The 26,585-nt window shown below is 35.0% G+C and overlaps 1 protein-coding gene across 3 annotated transcripts in view; it reads right to left on the bottom strand.

Moving 5' to 3' along the window:
• DENND4C (DENN domain containing 4C) overlaps window positions 1-26,585 on the bottom strand; it is a 135,018-nt gene that overhangs the window by 66,512 nt on the left and 41,921 nt on the right. For all 3 annotated transcript variants that reach the window (XM_069087917.1, XM_069087919.1, XM_069087918.1), the window contains exons 6-11: window positions 25,788-26,026; window positions 23,320-23,386; window positions 12,330-12,388; window positions 11,004-11,148; window positions 6,055-6,230; window positions 1,178-1,278 (exon numbers count right to left, since the gene is read on the bottom strand). In XM_069087917.1, coding sequence (XP_068944018.1) covers window positions 1,178-1,278; window positions 6,055-6,230; window positions 11,004-11,148; window positions 12,330-12,388; window positions 23,320-23,386; window positions 25,788-26,026 — 787 coding nt within the window. The remainder of the gene's footprint in view (window positions 1-1,177; window positions 1,279-6,054; window positions 6,231-11,003; window positions 11,149-12,329; window positions 12,389-23,319; window positions 23,387-25,787; window positions 26,027-26,585) is intronic.

Here is a 26,585-nt window from a genome sequence, read left to right as displayed (position 1 = left end):
ATGATCAACTGTGAAAGACTTAACTACTCTTTTTGGGTTTGTTTGGTTTTTTTGCTTTTTGGAGGGGGAAGGGAAATTGGGGTTAAGTGACTTGCCCAAGGTCAAACAGCTAGTGTTAAGGGTCTGAGGTTGGATTTGAACTCAGGTCCTTCTGTCTCCAGGACCAGTGCTCTATTCACTACACCACTTAGCCACCCCCTTAACTACTCTTAAAGACAATGATTCAAGGCAGTTCCAAAGATGCCATGATGAAAAATGCTGTCCATCTCCAGAAAGAGAACCAATGAACTCTGAATACAAACTGAAACACACTTAAAAAAAACACTCTATTTTTATTGTTTATTTTGTGTTTTCTTCTGCAACATGGTTAATATGGAAATATGTTTTGTATAACTTCACATGTATAATCAATATAGAATTGCTTACCTTCTCAAGGAGGGGGAGAATTTGGAACTCAAAAACTTTTTTTTCCAAAATTTTTTAAATGATTGTTAATTGTAAGTTAAAAAAAAAAGACAATTTTTTTTGGTTGGGGGGAGGGATTTCAAAAAGCAATACGAATTTGACAATATATTTTATACCTAAAAAAGATGTAAAGGTAAAAAATGCTGCTGTTTATTGCATTAGATAATTAAAATACTCATTTAACTACTTCTCCCAATATATCATTAAACAGAAAGATGAAAAAATTCTAATACTGTTGATGAAATACATTGAAATTAAAGGGGTAAAAGAAAATTAGTTAAGATGCCTTATACATGAAATTGTCTCACTGAAAAGAATATGCAATAATATAATAAAAAAAGAAAATTCTAATGAACTCTGAAATTTAAAAATTAGAAAATAAGCCAAAAGGAACACAAAGGAAGTAATCTTTTTATTAGGAGAAATAAACTAGAAAACCAGAAGCCTATAGTGATTATAAACAAAACTAAAAGGTTCTTTTAAAAGACTAACAAAAAAAATAAACCATTAACCATAAACCAACCAGATCTTAAAAAAAAACCAAATGACCAAAATAAAAAGTGAACAAAGTGAAATTTTATTCTCTTTTGAGAAAAAAAATCGTAGAACATTCTACACACAATTGTACACAAGTAAAACTTATTTGTCCCAGATATTCTCAGGAAAGACAATAAATCTTTTGTTAAAATGCTTCATTATTTTTCACACTTACCTGAAGATAACTGGGGATACAATTTCTTTAAAGTACTAAGTAAATTTTTACAGGGCTTTTTGGGAAGCTGTTTCCAATTCATGTTCTTCTTTTCATCAGATCTATTTAATAAACAGAAAACATAGTAAATGCAAAATGAATTAAAATATTTTAATTTTAATCTCACAGAAGAGGCAAGGGAAAACTGTTACAATGGAGGGGAAGAACAGGAAGGCAAAAGGGAATGGGTCAACCTTATTCTCGTTGAATTTGGCTCAGGGAGGGAATGACATACACACTAAATAAGTGCATCTTGCCCTACAGGAGAGTAGGGGAGAAGGGGATGAGAGGAGGGATGATGGAGGGGACAGCAGATTGGGAGAGAGGGTAGTTAGAAGCACACACTTTTGAAAAGGGACAGGGTCAAAGCAGAGAATAGAACAAGTGGGAGGCAGGATAGGATGGAGGGAAATATAGTCAGTCTTTTACAATATATCCACTATAGAAATGTTTTGTGTAAGTACACATGTACAACCTATATTAAATTGCTTATCTTCCCAGTAAGGGTGGGTTGACAAGGGAGGAAGGGAAAGAATCTGGAATTCAAAGTTGTAAAATCAAATGTTTAAAAAAATATATTATTTTTTTTACATTCAATTGGGAAATAAGATATACAGGCACTGGGGTATGGAAATCCATCTTGCCCTACTGGAAAGTCGGAGGGAGGATGGGGGAGGATATAGGAGACAGCAGATTTGGGGAAGGGATATACAGTGGGATCGATGTTTTGGAGTGTTGGTTAGGGGAAAGATGGGGAGAGAATTTGTAACTCAAAATCTTGTAGAAATGAATGATGTAAACTAAAAATAAACATAAAATTTAATTTAAATAAATAAATAATGGAATTTGGGAAAAATATTTTAGACACAAGACAATGCAGTAGATAAATCACTGAAGAGACTGAGGTTTGAGCTTGGGCAATCACTTAAAACTCTCACGGTCTAAGGCAAAACTCTAAGGCTAAAATAGGCTACAACTCAGAAAATGGTCTTGGATTAGAATCACTACAGCTGAAAAATCACTAACGGTGCCATCTGATAAAAGATCTCTTCTGTCAGTATGTTTAATGAAAACTGGCATAGTAAAAGGATTCCTGGGGGCAGCCAGGTAGCACAGCAAGTAAGAGCACTGGCTCCAGTGTCCGGATGACCTGGGGATTGAATCCCAGGCTCAGACACTTAGCACCCACCCAGAAATACCTGGCCGTGTAACCTTGAGCAAGTTACTTAACCCCAATTGCTTAGGGGCGGCCAGGTGGCTCGGCGAGTAAGAGCACCGGCTCTAGTGTTGGGATAACCTGGATCGAATCCCGGGCACAGATACTCAGCACCACACCCAGTAATAACTGGCCGTGTAACCTTGAGCAAGTTACTTAACCCTGATTGCTTAAAAAAAAAAAAAAAGATTCCTGAATTTCTGGAATTGAAAAAAAATTCAAGGAAGACTTGAAAACAAACATGAAAATGAATCATCCACCTTCTAGTAAAGTCATTTATATACGAGAGATCTTTTTAAACAAAACAAAGTTACAGCTTAAGTGTCAGGACGGCCACCACTGAGTAAGGCCCTCATAAAACATCCGCTCTGGTCAGGCCCCCCCTGTTTTGTTTTCCCTCCTTTGACTACATCTTTAGCGAGCAACAGCAACACGACAAGGCTTCCAACGTTGATTTTCAGCCCTTCCTGAAGGTTTGTGAGCTTAACCTGCTGTCACTCTAAACAGGGGAAAGCAAATAACCCAGTCATAGATGCCTAGTCAAAAACACTTACGTACAATTTCTTTACCTGAGATTAAGGCCTCAGGGTGGCTCGGGGGCACAGGGAATAGAGCACCAGCCCTGGAGAGACTTAACACAAGACTGGCCACGTGACCTTGGGCAAGTCACTTAACCCCAACTGCCCCTCCAAAAAAAGATCCAGGCCTCCATAAGATTTTGGTTCTTGTTCTTCTATATCTTAAATAGGCTGATACTGTTTTCTTGCCTTTGATCTGAATCGAACTTACTCTTGATTCCTGGGTCTTTACTTCAACATGAAAAGGCCTCGGACATAGAGTCAAAAGGCCTTGGTCAGATTCTTGGGGGCCAACACTGACCAGGCATGTGAGTGTAAGCAAGTCATCTCAGGGCCAGTTTTCTCATCATTGTACTATCCATCTCACAAGGTCATTATAACATAACTCTAATGTCTAAAGGTAAGTTACAGCTAACAGAATCTTAGCATGTACGGATAGTATAACCTTACTTGCTCAGAATGAGCACAGAAGAACTGACAGGGTCACTCTAAAATTCCATTTTTAAATGTGTTATTTCTCAGACCCATTAAAAAGTTAGAAAGGCTATATAACTTTTTTTTTTAAATACTATAGTAAGCTCCCTAGGTACTCAAAACTGAAATTTGGATGCAATAAAGTATGTTTAAGTACTAATCTCAATCCAAAAAACTATCTCTCAGCTCCAAAACCTCAACAGCAAAGTTCTAAACACACCAATACCTGGTTACCTCTTCAAGATAATTTAGCAATAAAGCATTTTCACCAGAAGATGAATATTCCACAGGACTTGCCACATCTGAGAGGTCAACATTTAAAAGCAACAAAAAAATAATCAGGAAGCATTTCTAAGAAAGCATTTGTAACCGGTATATTACAAAGACTATATTTATCAGCTTCTGTTTACTAAATCTTACAAATCTAAGTACCAATACCAACAGGAAAAAACTTTAAAGACACTGCAGTGTATAAATAATCCAAAGTAATAGTGAAAAATAAATGAAATTTTATTATTTGAAACCTACAGGATAAAATATAAAATGGTTAAAATTAAAATTGTTGGGGGAGGGGAGGTAGAAGGCAGAAAATAAAAATCTGAAAATTGAATTTAAAAATTATATTCAACATTTCTATGATTTATTCAATTTGGTAACTGAATAGGAAAGAAAAGAATGACAATTGGAAAACAGCAACAAAAAGGGGGTTAAAAAAGAGATCTCACCAACTATACACACAAATAGGCAGTTTTAAAATATGTAGTGCTATAAGATATCTAGTTTTTCATTGAAACTATTCAGAAGTCTTTCAAAAGTAACTTTTATTTGCTGTAAATTATAAAAAGGGATGTTTAATGAATGCAAGTTATTCAGTGCTTTTTACAAATTAACAAATCTCAATACATTCATAACTATAGGAGCTTAGTGTCTCAAAACTAGTTGTTAATGGTAAATCTATTTCGAGATTGTTTTCTTAAAAACTACTAGTTATTGTTTTGTTACTTCCTGAAAAAGGTAATGTTTAGGTTCAACTATGTACACTCTTCTAACTAATTCTAATACTTTGTCGAACTCAAGATACATAACTATAAAAATCCTTATCGATCTACCACAGAATTTCACTGATGATAAAAATTTTGACTCAGTTTGAGAAAAGGAATTGAGCAAGTTTCTCAAAATACCACAAAGAAAACTGGAACTTTTAGATCTTAAAAATTTCTAGACACATGGCTTCAAGGCTTAGATGTTTTACAAATACATTTCCATACTAAAATTTTGGTTAAAAAACAAAACAAAAAAACTCCTGAGATTTCTTGACCTCTATCCACTTTCTGTGAAAAATCACACACAAACTGCAATTCTTTCTTGTGTCAAATTGTGGGGAAAAGGAATGACTTGAGTTAACTAAAATTCTTAGATGGAGTTGAGATTATTTGGAATTCCAGACTTCCCACTATATGTATGCATGACTATTTTAGTCCCTGTACAATAATTTATATTTTAGTTCAAATGTGAACCTCCTTAAAAAACAGTAGTGAGAAAAGTAATCATGCAGTAATAATACAAGGATGATTTATAACTATAATTTTCTCAAATCATTAAAATTTAAAAACATATTTATTTTTAAGTGAAGCAACATCACCTTGCTTCAAATATGTTGTTGTATAAAATCATTTGTAATGGTTCAGTAGAAATCTTTCAAGAGAAACCGCATTCTATTCTTTGGATTCATTCCATGGCTGTCCTCTCCTCATTCATTTTCTGTTACTCTCACAGGTGCCTGAGAACATGAAAATTCGCAGCCGGACTGATCTGTCCATTACCCTGCTCTCTGGATTTTACAAGCTAGAAAGGACCTTACAAACATAAAGCTAAATTCTTTTGCAGGTGAGGACACTGAAACCCAGCTAAACTAAATAACTCATCCAACATAACAGAGTAAAATGGTGACAGAACTAGAATTTGAGCCCACATCTCCTGACTCCTAGGAATAGTGTTCAGAGACACTGTCTGCTCCCTAGATCCCTAACATCCTGTGCCCATAACATTTTAGTACCTCTGAACAAGGGGGAAAATTTCTAAAAATGTAACTCCTTCCAATGAAGGAAATTGTGAAATAATTAATGTGCAGATTAAAGCATCTTCCACCTGGCTCCTATTTATGAGAAAATATCCCTAAAGAGACCTTAAACTGAGCTCAGAAAAATCATCTATTCCACTTCTACTGAACTAGGAAGAAGAAAAACCTTCAATAAACAATTTCCAGGAATTGGTCATTACATTTCTTCCTTTTCCTTCCTTCCATTTAAATGAATTTTTATTGATTTTTTAAAATTTTACATTACCTACTATTTTATCAGAAACTCTTTAGAGTTTTAAGTAACAGAAAAAAATGTTTAAAAGTAAACTTATGGGGTGGCTAGGTGGCGTAGTGGCCCCGGAGTCGGGAGGACCCAGGATCAGTTCCGGCCTCGGACACTTAACACCCATACAAAAAAAATAAAACTGGCTGTGTAACCTTGGGCAAGTTACTTAACCCCAACTGCTTTAAAAAAAAAAAGTAAACTTACATATAAACCATATTGGTATCCAAGTCAATGCAAACAACATCCTGCGGTGGATCATAGAGATCAAAGTATCTTGAGTCGACTCCAACTATGAACGGTAAGGGAGCGCTGAGCACTGCCGCCAAAGACAGAGGACAAAGGGGAATGTATGGGCACTGCCACTGAAATGGGAAGATCATCTGCAAAAAAAGGTGTAGTAAAAACAAATATGAAACGTCACAGCAATGAATGGACACCTTGTACACAATTTGTTCCGTCAATAAGGGTAGATTAAAAGTTTCCTTTCATGTTTACCTAAAAGTGAAAGCAATCTGACTAGAACTTCTTATGAAGCAGCTTGCTATGGAAATATATGATTAGAATAATTACTTTTATTATTGTTACTAGCATCACTAGTGTAATACAGATAGTCACTAGCATCACTAGTGTAATACAGATAGTCACTAGCATCACTAGTGTAACACGGATAGTCACTAGCATCACTAGTGTAACACGGATAGCCACTAGCATCACTAGTCTAACACGGATAGTCACTAGCATCACTAGTCTAACACGGATAGTCACTAGCATCACTAGTCTAACACGGTCACTAGCATCACTAGTCTAATACGGATAGTCACTAGCATCACTAGTCTAATACGGACAGTCACTAGCATCACTAGTCTAATACTAGTATTACTAGTGTAATACAGATAGTCACTAGTATTACTAGTGTAATACTAGTATTACTAGTGTAATACGGATAGTCACTAGTATCACTAGTCTAATACGGATAGTCACTAGTATCACTAGTCTAATACGGATAGTCACTAGTATTACTAGTGTAATACTAGTATTACTAGTGTAATACTAGTATTACTAGTTTAATACAGATAGTCACTAGTATTACTAGTGTAATACGGATAGTCACTAGCATCACTAGTGTAATACGGATAGTCACTAGCATCACTAGTCTAATACGGATAGTCACTAGTATTACTAGTGTAATACTAGTATTACTAGTGTAATACTAGTATTACTAGTTTAATACAGATAGTTACTAGTATTACTAGTCTAATACAGATAGTCACTAGTATTACTAGTGCAACAGAAATCCTAAGTGCTTTTCTGAACATTCTGCAACTATCTCCTACGTTCTACACACCCCCATTTTTCAGATGGAATAACTAAGCCAAATGATAGAGACTCAATGAAAACTTTGGGCTAATTTTAACAAAGAACTTATTCTCTTCTCAAGTACAATTATATAACTGAAAATGCCCTATCAAAAGGTAAAAATTTGGCATTTTTGACAACAATTTAGTCAATTGAAAGTTATGATAAAAATAAATTCTTTTTTTTTTTTTTGCTTTTTGGAGGGCAATTGGGGGTAAGTGACTTGCCCAAGGTCACATGGCTAGTTGTTTGTGTTAAGCGTCTGAGGCCGGATTTGAACTCAGGTCCTCCTGACTTCAGGGCCAGTGCTCTGTTCACTGCACCACCTAGCCACCCCTAATAAAAATAAATTCAAATAAAGCAACATTACCTTTTCTCAACAATAACTGAATTATACAAACAATTGTTAAGTGCCAATTATGTGTGTGTAAGGTTCTAAGATTGGTTTTGAGGAAGGACGCTGGTTTTATAAAATGGGACAATAGTACAAATACACAAATAAATATGATACAAAGTAAGAAAGGTAAATGAGGTATAGGAAGGAGAAAATACTTTTGGGGTTGGGGGAAAAGTTATCAGAGAAGACTTCAATAAAGAGATGGCACCTGAAATTAGCCTTAAAAGGAAGAAATGACAAAGACAATAGAATATGTCTCAGGCACGAGACAAAGTCTATGAAAACATATGGAAGAAAGAGGCAGAATGTCACGTTCAAGGAACATGAAGGTGGCAAACAAAGACTAGAAAGGTAAGCTAGTGTTAGATTGTGACTGGCCTTAAAAGCCCAATCACAGAAAAGTATCCCAAAGACAGATTTTGGAGTAGAGCAAGATCATCAGATGTACTTTGGGATAATTATTTGGTACCCATGCAAAGAACAGTTTGGAGGTAGGAGGACGTAGATGCAGAGGGACCAATCAGCAGTTGTTACAACAGTCTTCACTTGAGTTAAGTACTGTTGAGAACAGCCTAAATGAGAGCATGCAATGGAAGTGGAAAAAAGAGGAGGCAAGAGACAAAGGGGCAAAATCAATAATACTTTAGAGACTATGAGTGAGGAGGAGGAAATAATTCAAGAGTGATTCTGAGGTTCAAACCTCAGTGAGTGACTGGGACTGTGACAGTGTCCTCAAGACAGAAAATGGGAATTTGGGAAGAAGATTGTAGTACAGTATATAAAGGTTACTAGATATGACGTCGAAGACTTAGGGTTAAATCCCACCACTGATTACCTACATGACCTTGGGCAAATCATTACGCTGGACCTGTTTCCCCAGCTATAAAAATGAAAGGATGAAACTAAGGTCTCTTTCAGATCTAAATCAAAAAAATCAATTTTGGGACATGTGAAAAGATGTGAAAGAGAATACTAATAATGAATTTCATGGTGCCTGTCTTCAAGTAGCTTATAAAATTTTTAAAAAATAGTATTTTATTTTTTCTAATTACATGTGAAGATAATTTTTAAAATTATCTTTTTTCTAATTTTTGAGTTCCAAATTTTCTCCCTCCCTCCCTTCCCCAAAATGGTCAGCAATTTGATATAGGCTATATATGTGCAATAATGTAAAACATATTTCCATATTAGGCATGTTGTAAAAGAAGAAACAGATCAAAAGGGAAAAACTACAAAAAAAAAAAAAGAAAGTGAAAATGTATGCCTTGATCTGCATTCAGACTCTCTTAGTTCTTTCTCTGGATGTTAATAGCATTTTCCATTATGAATCTTTTGAAACTGTCTTAGAAAATGGCATTGCTGAGAAGAACTAAATCATTCATAATTGATCATCCCACAATATCACTGTTACTGCGTACAGCGTCCTGGTTCTGCTCATCATTTCATAGCACAATAGTATTCCACTGCATTCATATACCACAACCTGTGCACCCATTCCCCAACTGATGGGCACGCCCTCAATTTCCAATTCTTAGTCACCACAAAAAGAGATGCTATAAATACTTTTGTACATATAGGTCCTTTTCACTTTTTTATGATATCTTTGCAATACAGATCTAGTAGCGGTATTGCTGGATTAAAGGGTAGGCACAGAATGAGCTTATAATTTTGACAGGGACGGTAGTTGGGAGGTAGGATTATTAATGATGAATGGGATAAGGAGAATATCCAAACACCTTAAGGAGAGACAAAAATGTGCTATGCAAGCATATATCCCAAGGAGCTATCAACAAAAGAAAGACTCCATATGTAACAAAATATTTGTAGCAGCACTTGCTGTGGTAGCAAATTACTGGAAACAAGACAAATTAGGGTACATGAATGTAATGGATGGAATGTGTGCTACAAGAAAAAATTATTATGAAATATTCAGATAAGCATAAAAAAAATTATATTAGCGGATGCAAAGTGATTTGAGCCTCAAAAATAGACACAATGACAAATATATACAGAACCACAAGATACTAAAAGCCTGAATGGTGCAAAATAATAATGAACAAACTAGTCACCAAAGAAGGGATATGATAAAACATCCACTTCCACAGGTATGAAATAGTGCATAAAATGTCAGTTTTTTTCACTATGTTTCTGCGGATCTGTTTTTTCCTCTTTTTTTAGGGTGTATGTGTGTAAAACTTTGTTTACAAAGGATAGGTCCCTAGGAGAGAGGAGATCTATTAAAAAAAAAAAAAAGGGATCAGTAAAAGTGAAAGTATTTTTTAAAGTGCTGTGGAAAAATCCAAGGGCAGAAGGATCACTTTCTGATTTGGAAAAGGAAAATGGAAGACCAAAGGCTAATAGTGACATTTAAGCTAGGCCTGGAAGAATTAACCAAAAGAAAATGGGACTAAAAGAAATGTAGAAGGATCTAATTTTCAAGAAACATCCAAGTGCTAGTAATGGATATCAAGCGCTAAATAAAGACGTATCTTGACTGGATCAGCAAGCACACTTTTTTTAATGACTGCCACAGATTGTGCCTCTCTACTTACTGAATCCTACTTTTCCTTTGTCATTTAGCCCAAGTTCTGTTTCTTCCAAGAGCCCAAACACAGTGATTCTTTCTTCCATTAAACCCTACACTCCTGAAGGAGTCACTTATCACAAGCTGCCCTGACTGTGCATGTGTGTGTGCATACAACACCTTATCTTCCTGCTCAAGTTGTAAACTCCTAAAAGGTAGAATTCTTGCCTTATTTTTTCTTTTTATTCTCCACAGTTCAGCACAAAACTTAAGAGTTAGCTGGGACCTTAGAGAACATCTGGCATTTTATTTTACCCACGAAACTTAAGTTAAAAGAAGTGAAATTACTCAAGAGTGCATAGCTACGCTCAACTATATGTGGCAAAGACAGGACGAGAACCCAGCTGGGTTGGACGATAACTTTTAGATGCTTTCCACTGCTCCAGGATGTCTCCCTGGAAGGTAATCAGTAATTACTTATTGTCATTATTTATCCCAAATATCACTAAAATTTTGCATATTCCCACTAACTGATACTAATTTCCAGTTAGAAGAAAAAACTATATATTTAATTGCCTTGGTTAAATGAGTCTTTAATTTGACTAATGTTAAGTAAATATATGACTTGTTGCACTCTAAATATCTCAAAAAACAGAAACAGTAACACTAAAAAATTGACCTCTATTTCCTAGTCCCACCTCCCCCCATCCCCCACCACAAACGTGCCAAACTGGAAACCTCCTTGCTTACAATGTAATATGGTTTCACTGGAGTGAGTTTTAAACCTAAAATGATGTTTGCTTTTGGATGTTACTATGAAAAAGACAATTACGATGCTATAGTTTCTTAGAAGGGAGAATAAAACCCAACGCTTACAGCAACGACAGCTTCTGCCACACCTGTCAACACAGCTGGTCTAAGAGAATGAAGCAGGATCTTACTTTCCAGCAAAACAAAAAGAAGCAGCGTTGCACAATTTTCAGGACCCAGATTCATCAACAATGTGCTGAAGTCGGCTCCACTGGAAAAAATTAAAAATAAAAAAGATTGATAGTAATTAAATAACACTTTTAAAGACTTATTTTCGACACAAAACACATTTGGTACTTTGATTTCTTTTAAAAACTCTGAGGTACAGCACTAATTTCCTGGAAATAAACAATTTAATATAATAGATCTATCTTGATGTCAATATATGACACAGAATGTAAATACACAAAGACAGCACTTCAGTATTTAGGCCAATTTTATTCTTAATGATCACTGTTTAAATTATCTGCATGGCAGGCTGAATCAGGTACTTCTAACTAATGTTTGTATCCATCACTCCCATCGTAAAAGGCTAAATTTGTTATTCTCACTTCCTTATGGTTTTAGTGATGAAAAATTAAGTCGCTTGTGGCATTAAGTGTAAATGACAAAATTAAGAATGAGGCTTAAATTTTTAACTTTTTGCCCTCCAAAAGAAATGAGGGTTGGGGGAGTAGGAAAGGAAGTCTTCAAAAAAAGACTGTTATAACTGATAAGGTTTTCAGAATTCATTTTACATTAAACATTTTCTAGATCATCAGCATGAGTTACAAAAATTACTACATTTTTTACCTTAATGTTATAACCCAAGTTATGCTGAAAATTGGTATAACAATACAAATACATTAAAAGATAAGTTGTAAATCCACCATCTTGGGTGAATAAGGGTTTATGTCCCATTTTGAGACCCTAATTAACATGATTTTTGCTGTGGATATTTATTTCTAAGTAAAAATAATACTGTTCACATCAACACTTGTTCTGAGACAGAAGTCAGTGAGGGAAGGGACAGATTTTAGGAGTGGCTCATAATCTATGCATGTTTTCATACAACATATATTCTGACTAAAGCAATGAGAGAGATATCTGTAAGCCACATTAAAAAATCAGCCATATTACTTATGATAGCACATACATGGGCAAATTTCATGGTAAGAAGCAGGTTTATCAGAACAGCCATGGAAACAATCACTGGCTTTTGTTCTTATGCTCACAATTCAATTGAGATGACAACAATGTGGCATAAATTGGAATGCTGTCCTAGAAAGATTGGTAATTTAACTCCTTTTGATGGCTTGACAGAGAAGTATTTAATTTGCTTAACCTAGTCCTTAAAACATTAAGATTTTGCCTTCTGATTAGTGATACATAATTTTAAATATCATTAATTACCTTAGTGGTAAAGGTGTAAAAACCGGCTGGGACAATATTAATGCATCATGGACTGACAGCTGTGAAAAAGCAAGACAATATCTGAATTGGCAAAGCCAACCTTATAAACTAAATATTTACATTTAAGTTAAACAGTTTGCCAATATAACAGGCAGGAAGGTGGAGTCAAGGTGAAGTATCTAACATAGGAAGACCAGCAAGCCATATTTACTCAGCTTATTAAAACGACTGACCAATCTACTGAAGATCCAAATGAAGAATGAGGTAATTCTGTCCTGAAAGGAGAGTAATAAAGAGGATGAAGTGGAAAAACATGGAAAAAGAATTTGAATGAAAAGGTTCTAAGGAAGTGAAAAGGTGCTAAATAGGGGAGAAGAGTTCCCAAAGTGAGGTAACAAGCACTACTAGCAACAAAAAGATCAAAGATTTTGCACCTACAAGGTATGCAAAGAAGGATAAATTTGGCAGTGATATGTTTGCAAAGACCTATCTGTCTTTGAACAATAACCAAGGAATCTCTGCTCAAAGTTTAAGCTCCATTTTGAGAAGGGAAAGGGGCTCAAAGAACATTTCCCCACTCTCCAGGCTATTAGGGAGAAATGAAACATTTCTTCAAACAAAATTTCAATATGTAAACAAGTAAAGAAATCTGAAGACTCCTAGAAGAATCCTGACTTAAGTGAGGTTAAGAGGTTAAAAAAAAATTACATGGGATGTCTTTCCTGATATATCATGCAGCTAGGGCCACTCCCACCCATGTGTCCTTTGCTTTCTTTCTGTACACATTGTGTATCTGTTTACAAATTACCTCCTCCTAGACTATTTCTCCTAGAAGGCAAGAACTGTCTTATCATTTCTATCTCTAGCCCTTAGCACAGTGTCAGATACATAGTAAGTGCTTCAAAATAACAAAAAGTATCCAAGTAAAATAAAAGGATAGAAACACAGAGAAAAAAGGGAAGAAAGCCTCACAGAAAAACCCTCTAAGGAAATGAAAAGATCTAAAGACACAAGTAGGCAAAAAAGAAGTCCAATATAAGAACAAATACTGTAGGGGAAAATGGAGCAGAACTCTCCAAATCAAGAAAGGAAAGTGCAACTAGACAGTAAAAAGTTGGAATACTGCTGTGGTGTGGGTTTTGATGAGCAGACATCTAAGTATATGCATGTGTATGTAAGTATATGTATGCATGCATGTTATATATAGATATCTGTGTATACGTCTCTATATGTATGGATCTGTGTATGTACATATGCGTACATATGACTGACAGCTGTGAAAAAGCAAGACAATATCTGAATTGGCAAAGCCAACCTTATAAACTAAATATTTACATTTAAGTTGGACAGTTTGCCAATATAACAGGCAGGAAGGTGGAGTCAAGATGAAGTATGACCAGCAAGCCATATTTACTCAGCTTATTAAAACGACTGACCAATCTACTGAAGATCCAAATGAAGAATGAGGTAATTCTGTCCTGAAGGGAGAGTAATAAAGAGGATGAAGTGGAAAAACATGGAAAAAGAATTTGAATGAAAAGGTTCTAATGCAGTGAGAAGGTGCTAAATAGGGGAGAAGAGTTCCCAAAGTGAGGTAGCAAGAACTACAAGCAAAAAAGAAATAAAGGACTGAGGAAGAGAGAACAGAAATGCTTGGAAGGAGTTTCAGAGCACCACAGACTCACAATGAGGTATAAAGAAATACAGGACACCCACAAAATGGGAAATAAGGTGACTGAAGGAAGAGAATTCAAGATAATGATCATAAGAAGCAAGTAGGAAAGGCGGCAGAGAATTCTCAAAGGAGCAGTAATCTCTGTGAGAGGAACAGAGGCAATCAAGAAAAGAGTGAAAAACTGAGAGGTGCCTGGGAACCTACCTGCCAAAACAAACCCAAGAACTAGATGAACACAATTACAAAACATTTTTCACACAAAGTCAGATCAAAATAAGTGCAAAAATATCAGCTGTTCATGAGCAGGCTGAGTGAATATAATAAAAATGACAATCCACCTAAGTTAATTTACTTATTCAGTGCCATACCAAATCAAACTACAAAAAAAAAAAAATTAAAAAATTCATCTGGAAGAACAGAAGGTCCAAAATATCAAGGGAATTAATGGAAAGAAATGCTAGGGAAAGTAGCCTAGCCATACCAGATCTTGAATCACATTACAAAGCAGCAATCATCCAAACTACTTGGTACTGGCTAAGAAATAAGAGGGGTGGATCAGTTAGGTACACAAGACACAGCAGTCAATGACTATAGTAATCTAATATTTGATAAACCCAAAGACCCCAGCTTCTGGGATAAGAACTCACTATCTGACAGAAACTGCTGGGGAAACTGGAAAACACTATGGCAAAAACTGGGCATAGACCAATATCTTACACCATATACCAAAATAAAGTCCAAATGAGTAAATGATTTAGATATAAAAGTTGTTACTATAAGCATTAGGAAGCAAGGAATAGTTTACCTGTCAGATTTATGGAGAATGGAGGAACTTATGACCAAACAAGAGATAGAGAACATTATGAAATGAAAAACGGAGAAATTTGATTACATTAAATTGAAAAGTTTTTGCACAGAGCCAATGCAACCAAGATGAAGAGGGAAGCAGAACACTGAGAAAGAATTTTTACAACCAGTGTCTCTGATAAAGGCCTCATTTCTAAAATATAGAGACAACTGAGTCAAATTTATAAGAATACAAGTCATTCCCCAACTGAAAAATAGTCAAAGGATATGAACAGGCGGTTTTCAGAGGAAGAAATTAAAGATGTCTATAGTCATATGAAAAAAATGTTCTAATTCACTACTGATTAGAGAAATGCAAATGAAAACAATTCTTAGGTACCACATCACACCTATCAGATTGGCTAACATGACAAAACAAGAAAATGATAAATGCTGGAGATGTAGGAAAATTGGGACACTAATGCATTGCTGGTGGAGTTGTGAACGGATCCAACCATTCTGGAGAGCAATCTGGAACTATGCCCAAAGGGCTATGAAAAGGTGTGTGCTCTTTGACCCAGCGACGCTGCTCCTAGGGCTGTACCCCAAGGAGATCACAAAGATGAGAAAGGGACCCGCGTATAAAAGCGTCCCTAGCGGCTGTTTCGTGGCAGCCAAGAATTCCAAACTGAGTAGACGCTCATCAGCTGGGGAATACATAAGGTGGGGCACATGAATGTAATGCAATACTGTGGTGCTGTAAGGAATGATGAGCAGGCAGACTTCAGAGAACCCTGGAGAGCCTAGTGAATGCCCTCTCCTCAGCAATGCAAGGACCCAAAACAACTCCAAAAGACTCATGCCATCCACACCCAGAGAAGGAAACGTGTGGACTGAATGCAGATGGGGCACGCTATTCGCTCTTTTTTTCTTTTCTTTTGTTTTTTCTGTCTCATGGTTCCTCCCATTCATTCTAATTCTTCTATACAACATGATTAATGTGAAAATATAGTTAATAAGAATGTATATGTAGAGCCTATATCAGATTGTACACCACCTTGGGGACAGGTCTGGAGAAAATTTAAAACATGTTCATTTATACTAAAAACAAATAATTTGTTTAAAAAAATCAAAATAAAAAGACAGATTCAACTGAACAACAAATACTTATTAAGCACCTATTATGAGAAAAGCACAGCATAACAGTGCTGAGGATACAAAGATAAAAATCAAAGTCCCTGCCCTTAAGGACTATCAGAAGAATATAATATATAAAAATATAGTAAACGGAAAACTGAAGAATAAGAGACAAAAATGAAACAATCTTGGCTATCAAGAATCTTCCATTTTATTGATGAATACAACACTGATTAGACAGATAGATCATATTATAATACAGAATACAGAAAGTATATAAATATGTATATTCAGAATGAAAACAAAAAAAATATGAAAGTGGTTCAGAAGGAAGGGCATGAGCAGCTGGAAAATCAGGAAAGGCTTTAGCACACAAAATAACATTTCTAGAAAATGTCATATCTACAAATAAAAGCAAGACAGCTTGCCCAACAAACCCACAAGACAAGCTGAGAATTACTGGTCTCCCCAAAAAAATCTGAAGGGAAAAAACTCACTGAATCCATAAGATGTCAAAGGGAAATACTCAATTCAGTTTGATCAAAAAATTACAAGTTTCCATAATCAAAAGGACAAAGGACAAAATTTTGTAAGCAACCAGAAAGAAGTAATTTTCAAATAAACAAGGACAAATTTGAACAATGCAAGAATACTTTACCAGGATAAGAAATGAAAGAGTCCAGAATAAAACATGTCAAAAAGTAAAAGAAAAGTTCAAGGTTATCAATGATCCTGCCTTCTCAAGGGGCAATGCTTTATTACTTCCATCATCAAAACCAAGACTGACAGTCATGAGAACAGATAAGGTGGATAAGGACTTTCCCCTTCACCAACCCACCACAACTCAATTCTTACTAGCTGTTACACACCCCACTGACCCCACCCCCATCAACCACACCTCTAGAAAGGGTAAGATAGAGCCCCATTCTACTCTTTACCTTTGGACTATTTACCTCTTTAACAACAGTCACTAGGCAGGGACAATCTGCCCTGCCAACATTTTCTAAGAAAGGAAAAAAAAAACAAGCAGCATTTATTAAGCTTTTACTATGTTGCAGGCAGGCACTGTGTCCATGGGCCTTGCCCTTTGCTCTGACGACTTGCCTGCCACTTCCTTACTAATGCCTGCTCTATACATCTGCCATGAAGCTCAACCCTACTTTATGTGCTGTCTCCCTCAGTTAGGATGTGAACTCCTTAAATGCAGGTGCTAACTCCCTTTTCTTCAAAACCCAGGGTTTAGCACACAGTAAACATGTCATAAATGCTTTTCCATTATTTTCCACTCCATTGGTTTCTGAGACTCAAAGGAAATCACATAATCACATTCCCTGAATCTACATGCAAATGTCTATTATCTAGTCTCACATGAGATCTCACTGCACAAACTTCTTAACATTTACATTCTCCACAAAAACTTTTCTAAGGCTTCTCTTTTCTTCCATCCTCAAAATATCCAATAAGCAGGGGCGGCTAGGAGGCACAGTGAAGACAGCACCGGCCCTGGAGTCAGGAGGACCTGAGTTCAAATCCGGCCTCAGACACTTAACACAAAAACTAGCCATGTGACCTTGGGCAAGTCACTTAACCCCAATTGCCCTCCAAAAGGCAAAAAAAAAAAAAAATCCAAAAAGATTCCCAATCTCTCAGCTAATGACCTCACCTCAATTACCAGCAAACAATACTGTGACCACTTTCTCTCTTTTCATTTCATCCCTGACACCATCCCCCACTATTTCCTCCTTTACTCTAGTCTGCAATGAAGAGTTGGACCTTCTCATTCATTGCCAAGATCAAGCCCTCTACACTTACATCTGGATCCCACTTGCTCCCCATCTTCTCAACCATTCTACCTGCCCCTTAACCATCCCCACTTGCTCTCTAACCTTGAAACTTGCTCTGTAAACTACTTCTCTGCTGCCCCAAAATATGTGCCTCATCCTTAAAAAAAACCCTCATGAAATTCTACCATACTGTGATACAGTATACCTGTCCTCCCTTTCTTAACTAGTTTATATGACAAAATCACCTACAACTGGTACCTCAATCTTCTAATCAACAAGTTCCCTAAACTAATGAAATCAAAGATAAAGTCTCCTAATCCACAGGATTTGTATAAATGAAAAATTATGGGCTGGAATTAAAACTATTTAGACTTCATATGATTCCTGAAAAGCCTAAACACAAATCATGATTTCATAATGGCAAACCAATAACATTGGGAAAGACAAGGAAATTACATGTGATCAAAAGTAACTAAGATAATCAACAATTTCAATACCAAATACAGATGTAATGAATAGTAGAATAGTCAAAGTCTTAAAGACTGGTACAAGAGAGATCTAAATAGTAAGATGTTAATTAAAGCTGACCTTAACAGTATACACTCAGAGTCTGACAAATCCAACAAAGATAAACAAGATGGAAATTACAGACTTTAAGTGAATAGAAAGAAGGCATTTTCAGTATGAAAATCAGAAAATATCCATGCTCAAGGACCCATGGAATTTGTACAAAAAAGGATCATACAGTAAGGAACAAAGAATTGAAATAAATACAGTAAGGCAGATATCATTAAGCACTGCCTTTACCAATTATAATACAGTAAAAAATAATTAAAAACAACAACAATAATAAAAGGTCTAATAACAGAAGGTCTAAAAAGATAATATAACTGCTGTTCTAAGTAGTGAAGGTAAAAGAACAAATAACAGTAACAAACAAGTATGCTGAAGAGAAGTATAATGAAACAAAATAACAAACAGTGAAGATAGCCAGTATAGTACTTAGGGGGAAAAATGCCTGTATATGAAGGCCTATCATTAAAACAGAAAAAAATAAAAATTGACAAAGCACGCAATTAAAAAAAAAACCTAGAAATTCCCTTTCCATTATATGGATCATATACCTGAAGAAAAGAAATCTGGAAAGACTTATATGAACTTTGCTTTAGTGATGAAGAAGTGCAGAATCATATATAATAGTAACAACAATTTTGTAAAGACAACTCTAGAAGACTTAAATTTAACTAAGCACAATGATCAACCTCAATCTACTGATGAAGAATGTCGCCAATTTCCAGACCAAGAGATGAGAGATTCAAGGTGCAGAATGAGACACCCATATTTGGAAAATGGAAATTTCTTTTGTTTGGCTAGGCATATCTGGTACAAGTGTTTTCATTTTTTGTTTTGCAATGGTAGGGGAAAATAAAAGGGAGAAAAAAATACAAGCTTGTCAATTTCCAAAAAAAAAAAAAAATTAAAATTTAAAAACAGAAAATCAATGAAAATGTCACAACAAGCACAAGGGAGATTATGGAAATTCAAAGAAACAAGCTGAAAAAGACTAAGAAAACTGAAAAACATTTAACAAAATTAATTTTTAAGAATAGAAAAATATATATTAACAACTAAATGAAAAGAAATTCACAACAAATGTAGAAAAGCAATAAGGAAAATTATCAAAAATTACTACTAAATTATATGGCCACAAAATTAGAAATCTAAATATGCACATTTGAAAAAATCTATGCACTATCACCACAAACTTAACAAATTAGGAAAGATAGTAAAAAAAAAAAAAACCTGCAAAAATTCAGTCCTGGAGAGACTGCAGATAAATAAGCATTCTAATTCAGTACTGGTAGAGCTATGAACTGGGATAACCATTTAGGTCTACAACTAGAATGACATTAAAAGTATATATTTTATTCAAATGAAAAGACTTAATAAAGGAGAGGTTAGAGAAAGGAATAGAATTTCACTGTACATTAAAAAGATATACTCAAAGATGACAAAATACAGAAACAGCCAACATTGGAGGAGTTGTAGAATGATGAGTACTCACTAATACATGATTAGTGGATCTAGGAAGTGGTGCAAGCATTTTGGAAAGCAATTTGAAATTAGGCTGGTAGCAGGACGAAAACGTCCATAATATTTGAACCAGAGATTCTACTACTGAGCTTATACCCCTAAGGAAACCACTGAAAAAATGTCTTCACACAAATAAATATTTTTAGCAGATTTTTTTGTGGTAGCAACAAATGGAAACAAAATAGATGCCCATCAATTGGGAAATGGCTAAACAAACTGTGGTACATCAACGTAATAGCATTCTATGCTGTAAAAAATTAGAAATATGTTAAGTGCGGAAAGGTTTGCAAAGCCCTATACTGATGGATGCAGAATAAACAGAGCTAAGAAAACAATATACACAATAACTAAAGCAATGTAATAAAAAGAACCACACAACCAAGCAATCAAAAGGAAATGGAAGAAAATCATAAAAACCAAGCAGTCCTTAATAAATACATAGAAGAGGACACTCCTACCCATTAATTTATGGATGGTGGATACACAGATGCTATACATTGCACATGTTTTCACAATTTCTCCGTGTTACTCATCAGGTGTGTTGATGTTTTCTGTACTCTTTAAAATATACTGTTTGTTATGGGGGAAGAATACGTGGAATAACTGTGATGATGTAAGAAACAGAACACATCAATACAAATTAATTTTTAAAAAGAAGATATATTTATAGGGCAGAATTTAAGAAGCTCAAGAGGAAAGCATGGTGAACAGTACTGACAGAATCAGTGGAAGCACGAACAAGAGAATCTTTTCATCATAGCAGAGACCATGTGGAAAGAAAGAGGAAGTATGCTAAGCAGCTGAAGAAACATCACAAGAATGACAGACACAGCAAGGAAGCAGATGTCAAGTACCTGCAAACCTGTTGGAGTTCTGTCTCTATTTAAAGCAGAGCAGCCAAAGGTCAGCTTGTAGGATTTAGAATTCTCTCACCTTTCAGCCCATGGAGAAAATAATGAGGGGAATGTCTGTCTGGACCTAATTCTCAGCAACGAGTAAGCGACTGTTCTATCACAGAATTTATGAAAGAGAAAAGGAAAGTCAAACATAATCTGATACACATCCTAGATTTGGGGAGAACAGACTTCAAAAGGTTTAAAGCAAGGACAGGTAGTACCTTAAAGCACAATATATGACACCTAATTTTTGTTTCTGTTTTATACATCACAATTAAACCTTATCTTGTAACAAAGAAAAACAACTCAAATTTTTAAAAGACACGGGGGAAGCTAGGTGGTGTGATGAATATAACACTAACTAGCCCCAGAATCAGGAGGACTAGAGTTCAACTCTGACCTCAAACACTAGCTGTGTGACCCTGCACAAGTCACCTGATCCCAACTGCCAAAGTGAGGGGAATAGGGGAAGACATGTGAAAGCTAGCTAACAGAAAATAAACAGAAAAACATGGCATAGTGATAGAAGAACAGTATTTGGGGTGCTAAAAATCAGAATGAGCCAAAGATCGTGACATGAATGCTACACACCTCCTAAGAGAGAGGTGACTGACTGAAAATAAGCAGAATGGGACACTTTCAGACTTGGCCAACTTGCCCTATTTCACTACACAGGTTTGTTATGAGGGCTTTATTTTATCCCCCCTCCCCACATTCCCCATGCCCCCAGAATGAAAAAAAAAATTGAAAAAAGGAATTGAAAGAACAAAAAAACTTAAATGCAGAACATTTAGCAATGTAAGATAAAAATTCCTTTCATTTGCTACTCTAACAGTAAAATAGAGAGGTATGAGCTAAATGATATTGTAATTAGGTAGATCTGGAGCAAAAAATTAACATTCAATTTCAAAATAATCTCTACTATAGTGTTCCAGGGATCTCTGATTAGCTCAGTGATGTTTAGTTTTTTCATCAGTGACTTAGATGAAATATTTATTGAATCCACAAATCACACAAAATCAGGCAAGATAGTTTACATAATGGATACCAGAGTCAGAATCTCAAAAGATTCAAATATTGAGTCAATTCTTAAAAAACAAAAACAAATAATGAAACTGCAAGAGCCAAAAATTAATGTGATGTAAGATATGCTTATTATATTCCACCCTGGTCAGCCCACTTCTCAAGTACTGAATTTCATTTTGGGCACCATATTTTGGTAGGAACACTGATTATGCAGGTCCAGAGGAGCATGGCCAAGACAGTGCAAAGCATCAAAACCTCATGCCACATGATAATCAGTTAAAAAGAACTGGGGATATTCAACCAGGTTAAAAGAAGAGTCTTCAAATATCTGAAGGGCTGTCACATAAAGCAGATTTACTCTGCTTGGCCCCAAAAGGCAATGCCAGAAGAAAAAGATGGCAAATGCAACAAGGTCAATTTAGGCCTGATAGATGGAAAACCATCCTAACAATTAGAGTTAGGCAACAGTGGAACAGAATGACTCCAGAATCTGTGGGTATCCCCTCCCTGAAGATCTTTTAAGTAAAGACTGGATAACCAATTGCAGGTCACCCTGGTAAAAGGCATTCTTGTTTAGATACCATTTGAAAGAAACTTTCTCAGACATCCCTTCCAGTTCAGATTCTGTGCCATTATAATTCTGTTTTATGGAAATAGTTTTGACATTAAGTTTACACAGCCTTGTAGCATCTCAAATTTAATCAATAGTATTGAGTACAAAATGTTTCCAATAAATCCTTGAAGAACTACAGGACTATTGACAGACTGATTCTCACTATCACACCATGCACAGCATTTATGAGGGAACTCAATAAGTTACATTTTTTTAAATAGCTTCTCTCTATATTAAAACAACAACAGAGAAAGGGACTAGAGGGCAGCTAGGTGGTACAGTGAAGAGAGCACTGGCCATGGAGTCAGGAGGACCTGAGTTCAAATTTGGCCTCAGACACTTATCACAAAAAACTAGCCGTGTGACCTTAGGCAAGTCATTTAACCCCAACTGCCCTACTTTCCTTCCTCCAGAAAAGAAAAAGAGAAGGGGGCTAGCTTTGCTTCAAAAAGGGATTTATTTTGAAAATACAGCCCATATATTCCAAATGTAATATTCAATAGAGGCTCTAATATCTAAGATCCTAAATATCCAAAACAACACAATAATATAATACCTATGTCAGAAGAAATAGGAAATCTTTCTGTTTAGCTACATTTAAATCAGAATGTAAGTGAAATGAGATCGTGTATACATGTGTACACACACATACATAAACACACACACACCAGAGCCAAAATGAAAAACCAATTTTAAAATTGTGTTTTAAGACTTTCCATGAACTTACTCTACTTTCTGATTCTGGGTAGTATCTAGTCCTAATTTACAAAGTACAGAATAAATATGTAAAATAAAAACGAGTAAGGAGATGATACAGAATAAGCATTATGATGCTTTGGATGCAAGACTAAATATCATTTCTTCAGTAAACCCTTGAATTTCCCAAAGAAATAACTTCAATAAAGAAAAGAAAGTTAACAACAAATCTCTATTTCACATCAACATCCCCCACCCCTGCAATACACCCTTTTTCTATTACCTGAACAAGAATTCTTGGTCTTTGTGGTGATGGGAAAGGGATATTTTGCATGAAATGTGAGATGTGCCTGTAAAGAAATTAAAAACATAAGACTTCTCCTTTAGATTTAGTTAATTTAACAAATTCCATTTAATCACAGAAAATATTAGCTTTCACTTATATTTCTAAAGATCATAACTTTAGGTGGGCACAGAGTTAATATTTGTTTCTTTCAACAAATAATCGTGAACAATTTTGTGGTAAAATATACTTAAAAATAATTATGTAAAAGCTGAAGATTTCATTATGGAAAGGTTACCTACCATGCCACCCAGCAATCCTCCCGACCACTTTCCCAAAATATCAAAAGGTTAATATAAATAAATGAAACCGAACCCAATCAAATTGATGACACACTTGAAAACAGCATTACTGTTAAAAGATGATGTAAAGGTCAAGGAAAAATTACAGAACCAAAGAAGTGGGATACGTTTTGGAACCTCCAGTTGCTTTATGTTTTTATTCTAGCAATCTATTCAATCTCTCACATAAAAGCTACCTTGGAGTCAGAGGATCTGGTTCTCGTCCTGCCTTACTACTATAATCTTGCAGAAGCCACTTAACTTCTGCCTCAATTTCTCTACTTATAAAAAAGGAACTTTTTTAAAAATAAAACATTTTATTTCTCATATCACAGTCATGAAATTATTATAGGAAAAAAAACTACAAAAATCCACTGAATCAAGTTTAACACTAGCAGCACTGTTAATGATCAAGTTTTACTCTACATATTGATTTTGTTACTACAAATAGGAATTCATCATTTTTAAGAAACATGAGTTAATTATTTACTTGGGAACTCTCTGAATGGTAATTACCAAGTTTTATTTCAAAGACTTTATTACTGCTGTAGCACTTTTTATCTACTTGAACGTTATCAGGAGACTAAATACATATATTTATTTCTTTAAAATAGAACAAAAAGGCTATTTTGGTCCCATGAAACAAATACTAAAATTCTTGGAGAGGCGACTAAGGTAACTCTGCCAAGCAACCCAAACGCGTGAAAATTTTTTCCAAAGTATCAGGAAAACTAAATTTTGTGGCAAAGGAAACAACAGTATAAATATTCACTTATTATATTAAACATATCAGAATTTTTTTAAGAAAATGAAGACATAAAAGTAAATTTTCTGATATCACTATTAGTAACATTATCTAAAAAGGGATTAATCTTTTAAGTAATGATTTTATTGTAAATTAAGAAATCATTTAAATTAGCACCATGTCAATGTACTACTAAAACTGCTATCATATACCTGTATTAGCTTTAATAAAAATATTAGCAGAGCTGACTCTAAAGCATAAATGTAAGTGCTATTTTACTCTGTACACTATTACATTTTTATCTGATTTTGAAAGAGAAAGTAAGATTTAAAGACTATGGAGAACATAAATATAAAATGATTTTATGGTAATAATAGCTTTAATAAAGCCAAAGGTATTTCTAGGGTCTGTGAGAGGATACATAAATTATACATATAGTGCAAAACAAGATACGAAGTGCTAAGAAGAAAAGAGGGATATTTTTTAAAAAGAAAAGATACAGGGGCAGCTAGGTAGTACAGTGAATAGAGCACCAGCCCTGGAGTCAGGAAGACCTGAGTTCAAATCCAGCCTCAGACATGTAACACTTACTAGCTGTGTAACCTTGGGCAAGTCACTTAACCCCAACTGCCTTCCAAAAAGCAAAAATGAAAAGATATCACACCGTTATATTTACTGTGACTGAAAATTTCTACATTAAAAGAGCTTTATGAATCATAAGTGAAATGTGTAGATTAGCCAATGCTATAAACTTCACCAAAGTTGTTCAGATTTTAACGTGTTTCCCCTAACATTCCTATCATCATACTCTCTATAAAATTTCAGTACAAGAATTTTGTGCCTGTGCATTATTAGGCACAATGAGACACTGTATTTTTCTGTAACGTTAATGATTCTGTTACTACCCTGAATTTTCTTCTAAATAGTTAAAAATTTTCCCACTCATTAATTGTCTCTTTACATATATATGAAGACAGACCCATGAAAAATACACATTACAGAAGATATATTCTGAAGCATATATAAAAATACTGGTATATACTTATACAGCATGGCATGGGCCTTCCTTCCTAGATCTCTTCTTCTCAGACTTCACTATTTTTCCTTTTTTTTTTATCAAGATTTCTAGGTTTTGTTTTGCTTTGCTTTGAGGGGAGGGTTGGCAGGAAAGGAGAGTAGATGGAGAGATGACCACTAAGATCCCTTTCAGTACTAAGTTTATGGTGCTGATGAACACTGCTTAGTTGCTACGCTGAGAATTAACAAAGAAATATAAATTTATACAGACACATATATATCTATAGATACATATACATATACACCTAACATGTCATGTTTTCAATACCAGTATCCTTGCCAAAGGTACTTAAAGGCATACATACTTTTCAATGGGAAGAGGATGAGGTCCAGAAACTGAAAGTTTGTAGATAAACATAAGAAATTTTCTGAAAGCTTCAAAGAAAGGCCAGCGTGAGAGCAGACAAATGCATTTGTTTGAATTGATGGATTTGGGGACCACTCTTCTTTCCACAGGTGTCAAAAGGCCCAGTTGCATAAGCTGCTTTTCTGTTAGCAGTTCTCGAGAATATGGCTCATAAAACTGGATAGCAGCACCATAGACCTAAAAGATAAAAGAATATTCATCCTACTAAACACATAGTTAATTCTGAGGTTATTAATAAAAGCTAATGTATTTTCTTAAATGAAGTTAATTTTAAATAAATGGCTTTAATCCCATCCTGGATATTCTTTATATACTCTTCTATATTTACATATACTCTATATATTTAATACATTCTTTTGTATTTATATAATTCTATATTTAAAATTAATTTTTTAAATAAAAAAACAAGCTGGGAAGAACAAAAATTAATATGGTACAAATATACTTTCATAAGACATGAATATTTTCAATATTTTCCTATTGCCTTTACTAAAAATAATCAGTCTGAGCTGTAGTGCAGAGAAAATTTTGAAATTTTTGACTAAAAAAACAAAACAAAACAAAAAACCTAACTAAAGAACACTAACTTTAAATCTTTATTTATTTATGTTTGCTTTTTGGAGGGCAATTGGGGTGAAGTGACTTGCGCAAAGTCACATGGCTAGCAAGTGGGTCAAGTGTCTGAGGCTGGATTTGAATTCAGGTCCTCCTGACTCCAGGGCCAGTGCTCTATTTG

The sequence above is a fragment of the Petaurus breviceps genome, unplaced genomic scaffold, assembly GCF_028583685.1.
Source record: "Petaurus breviceps papuanus isolate PSGF00001 unplaced genomic scaffold, PetGlider_PUasm1.0 183, whole genome shotgun sequence".
NCBI lineage: Eukaryota > Metazoa > Chordata > Mammalia > Diprotodontia > Petauridae > Petaurus > Petaurus breviceps.
Note: the sequence above shows the minus strand (reverse complement) of the source record. Positions and strands in the feature narration are given on the sequence as shown.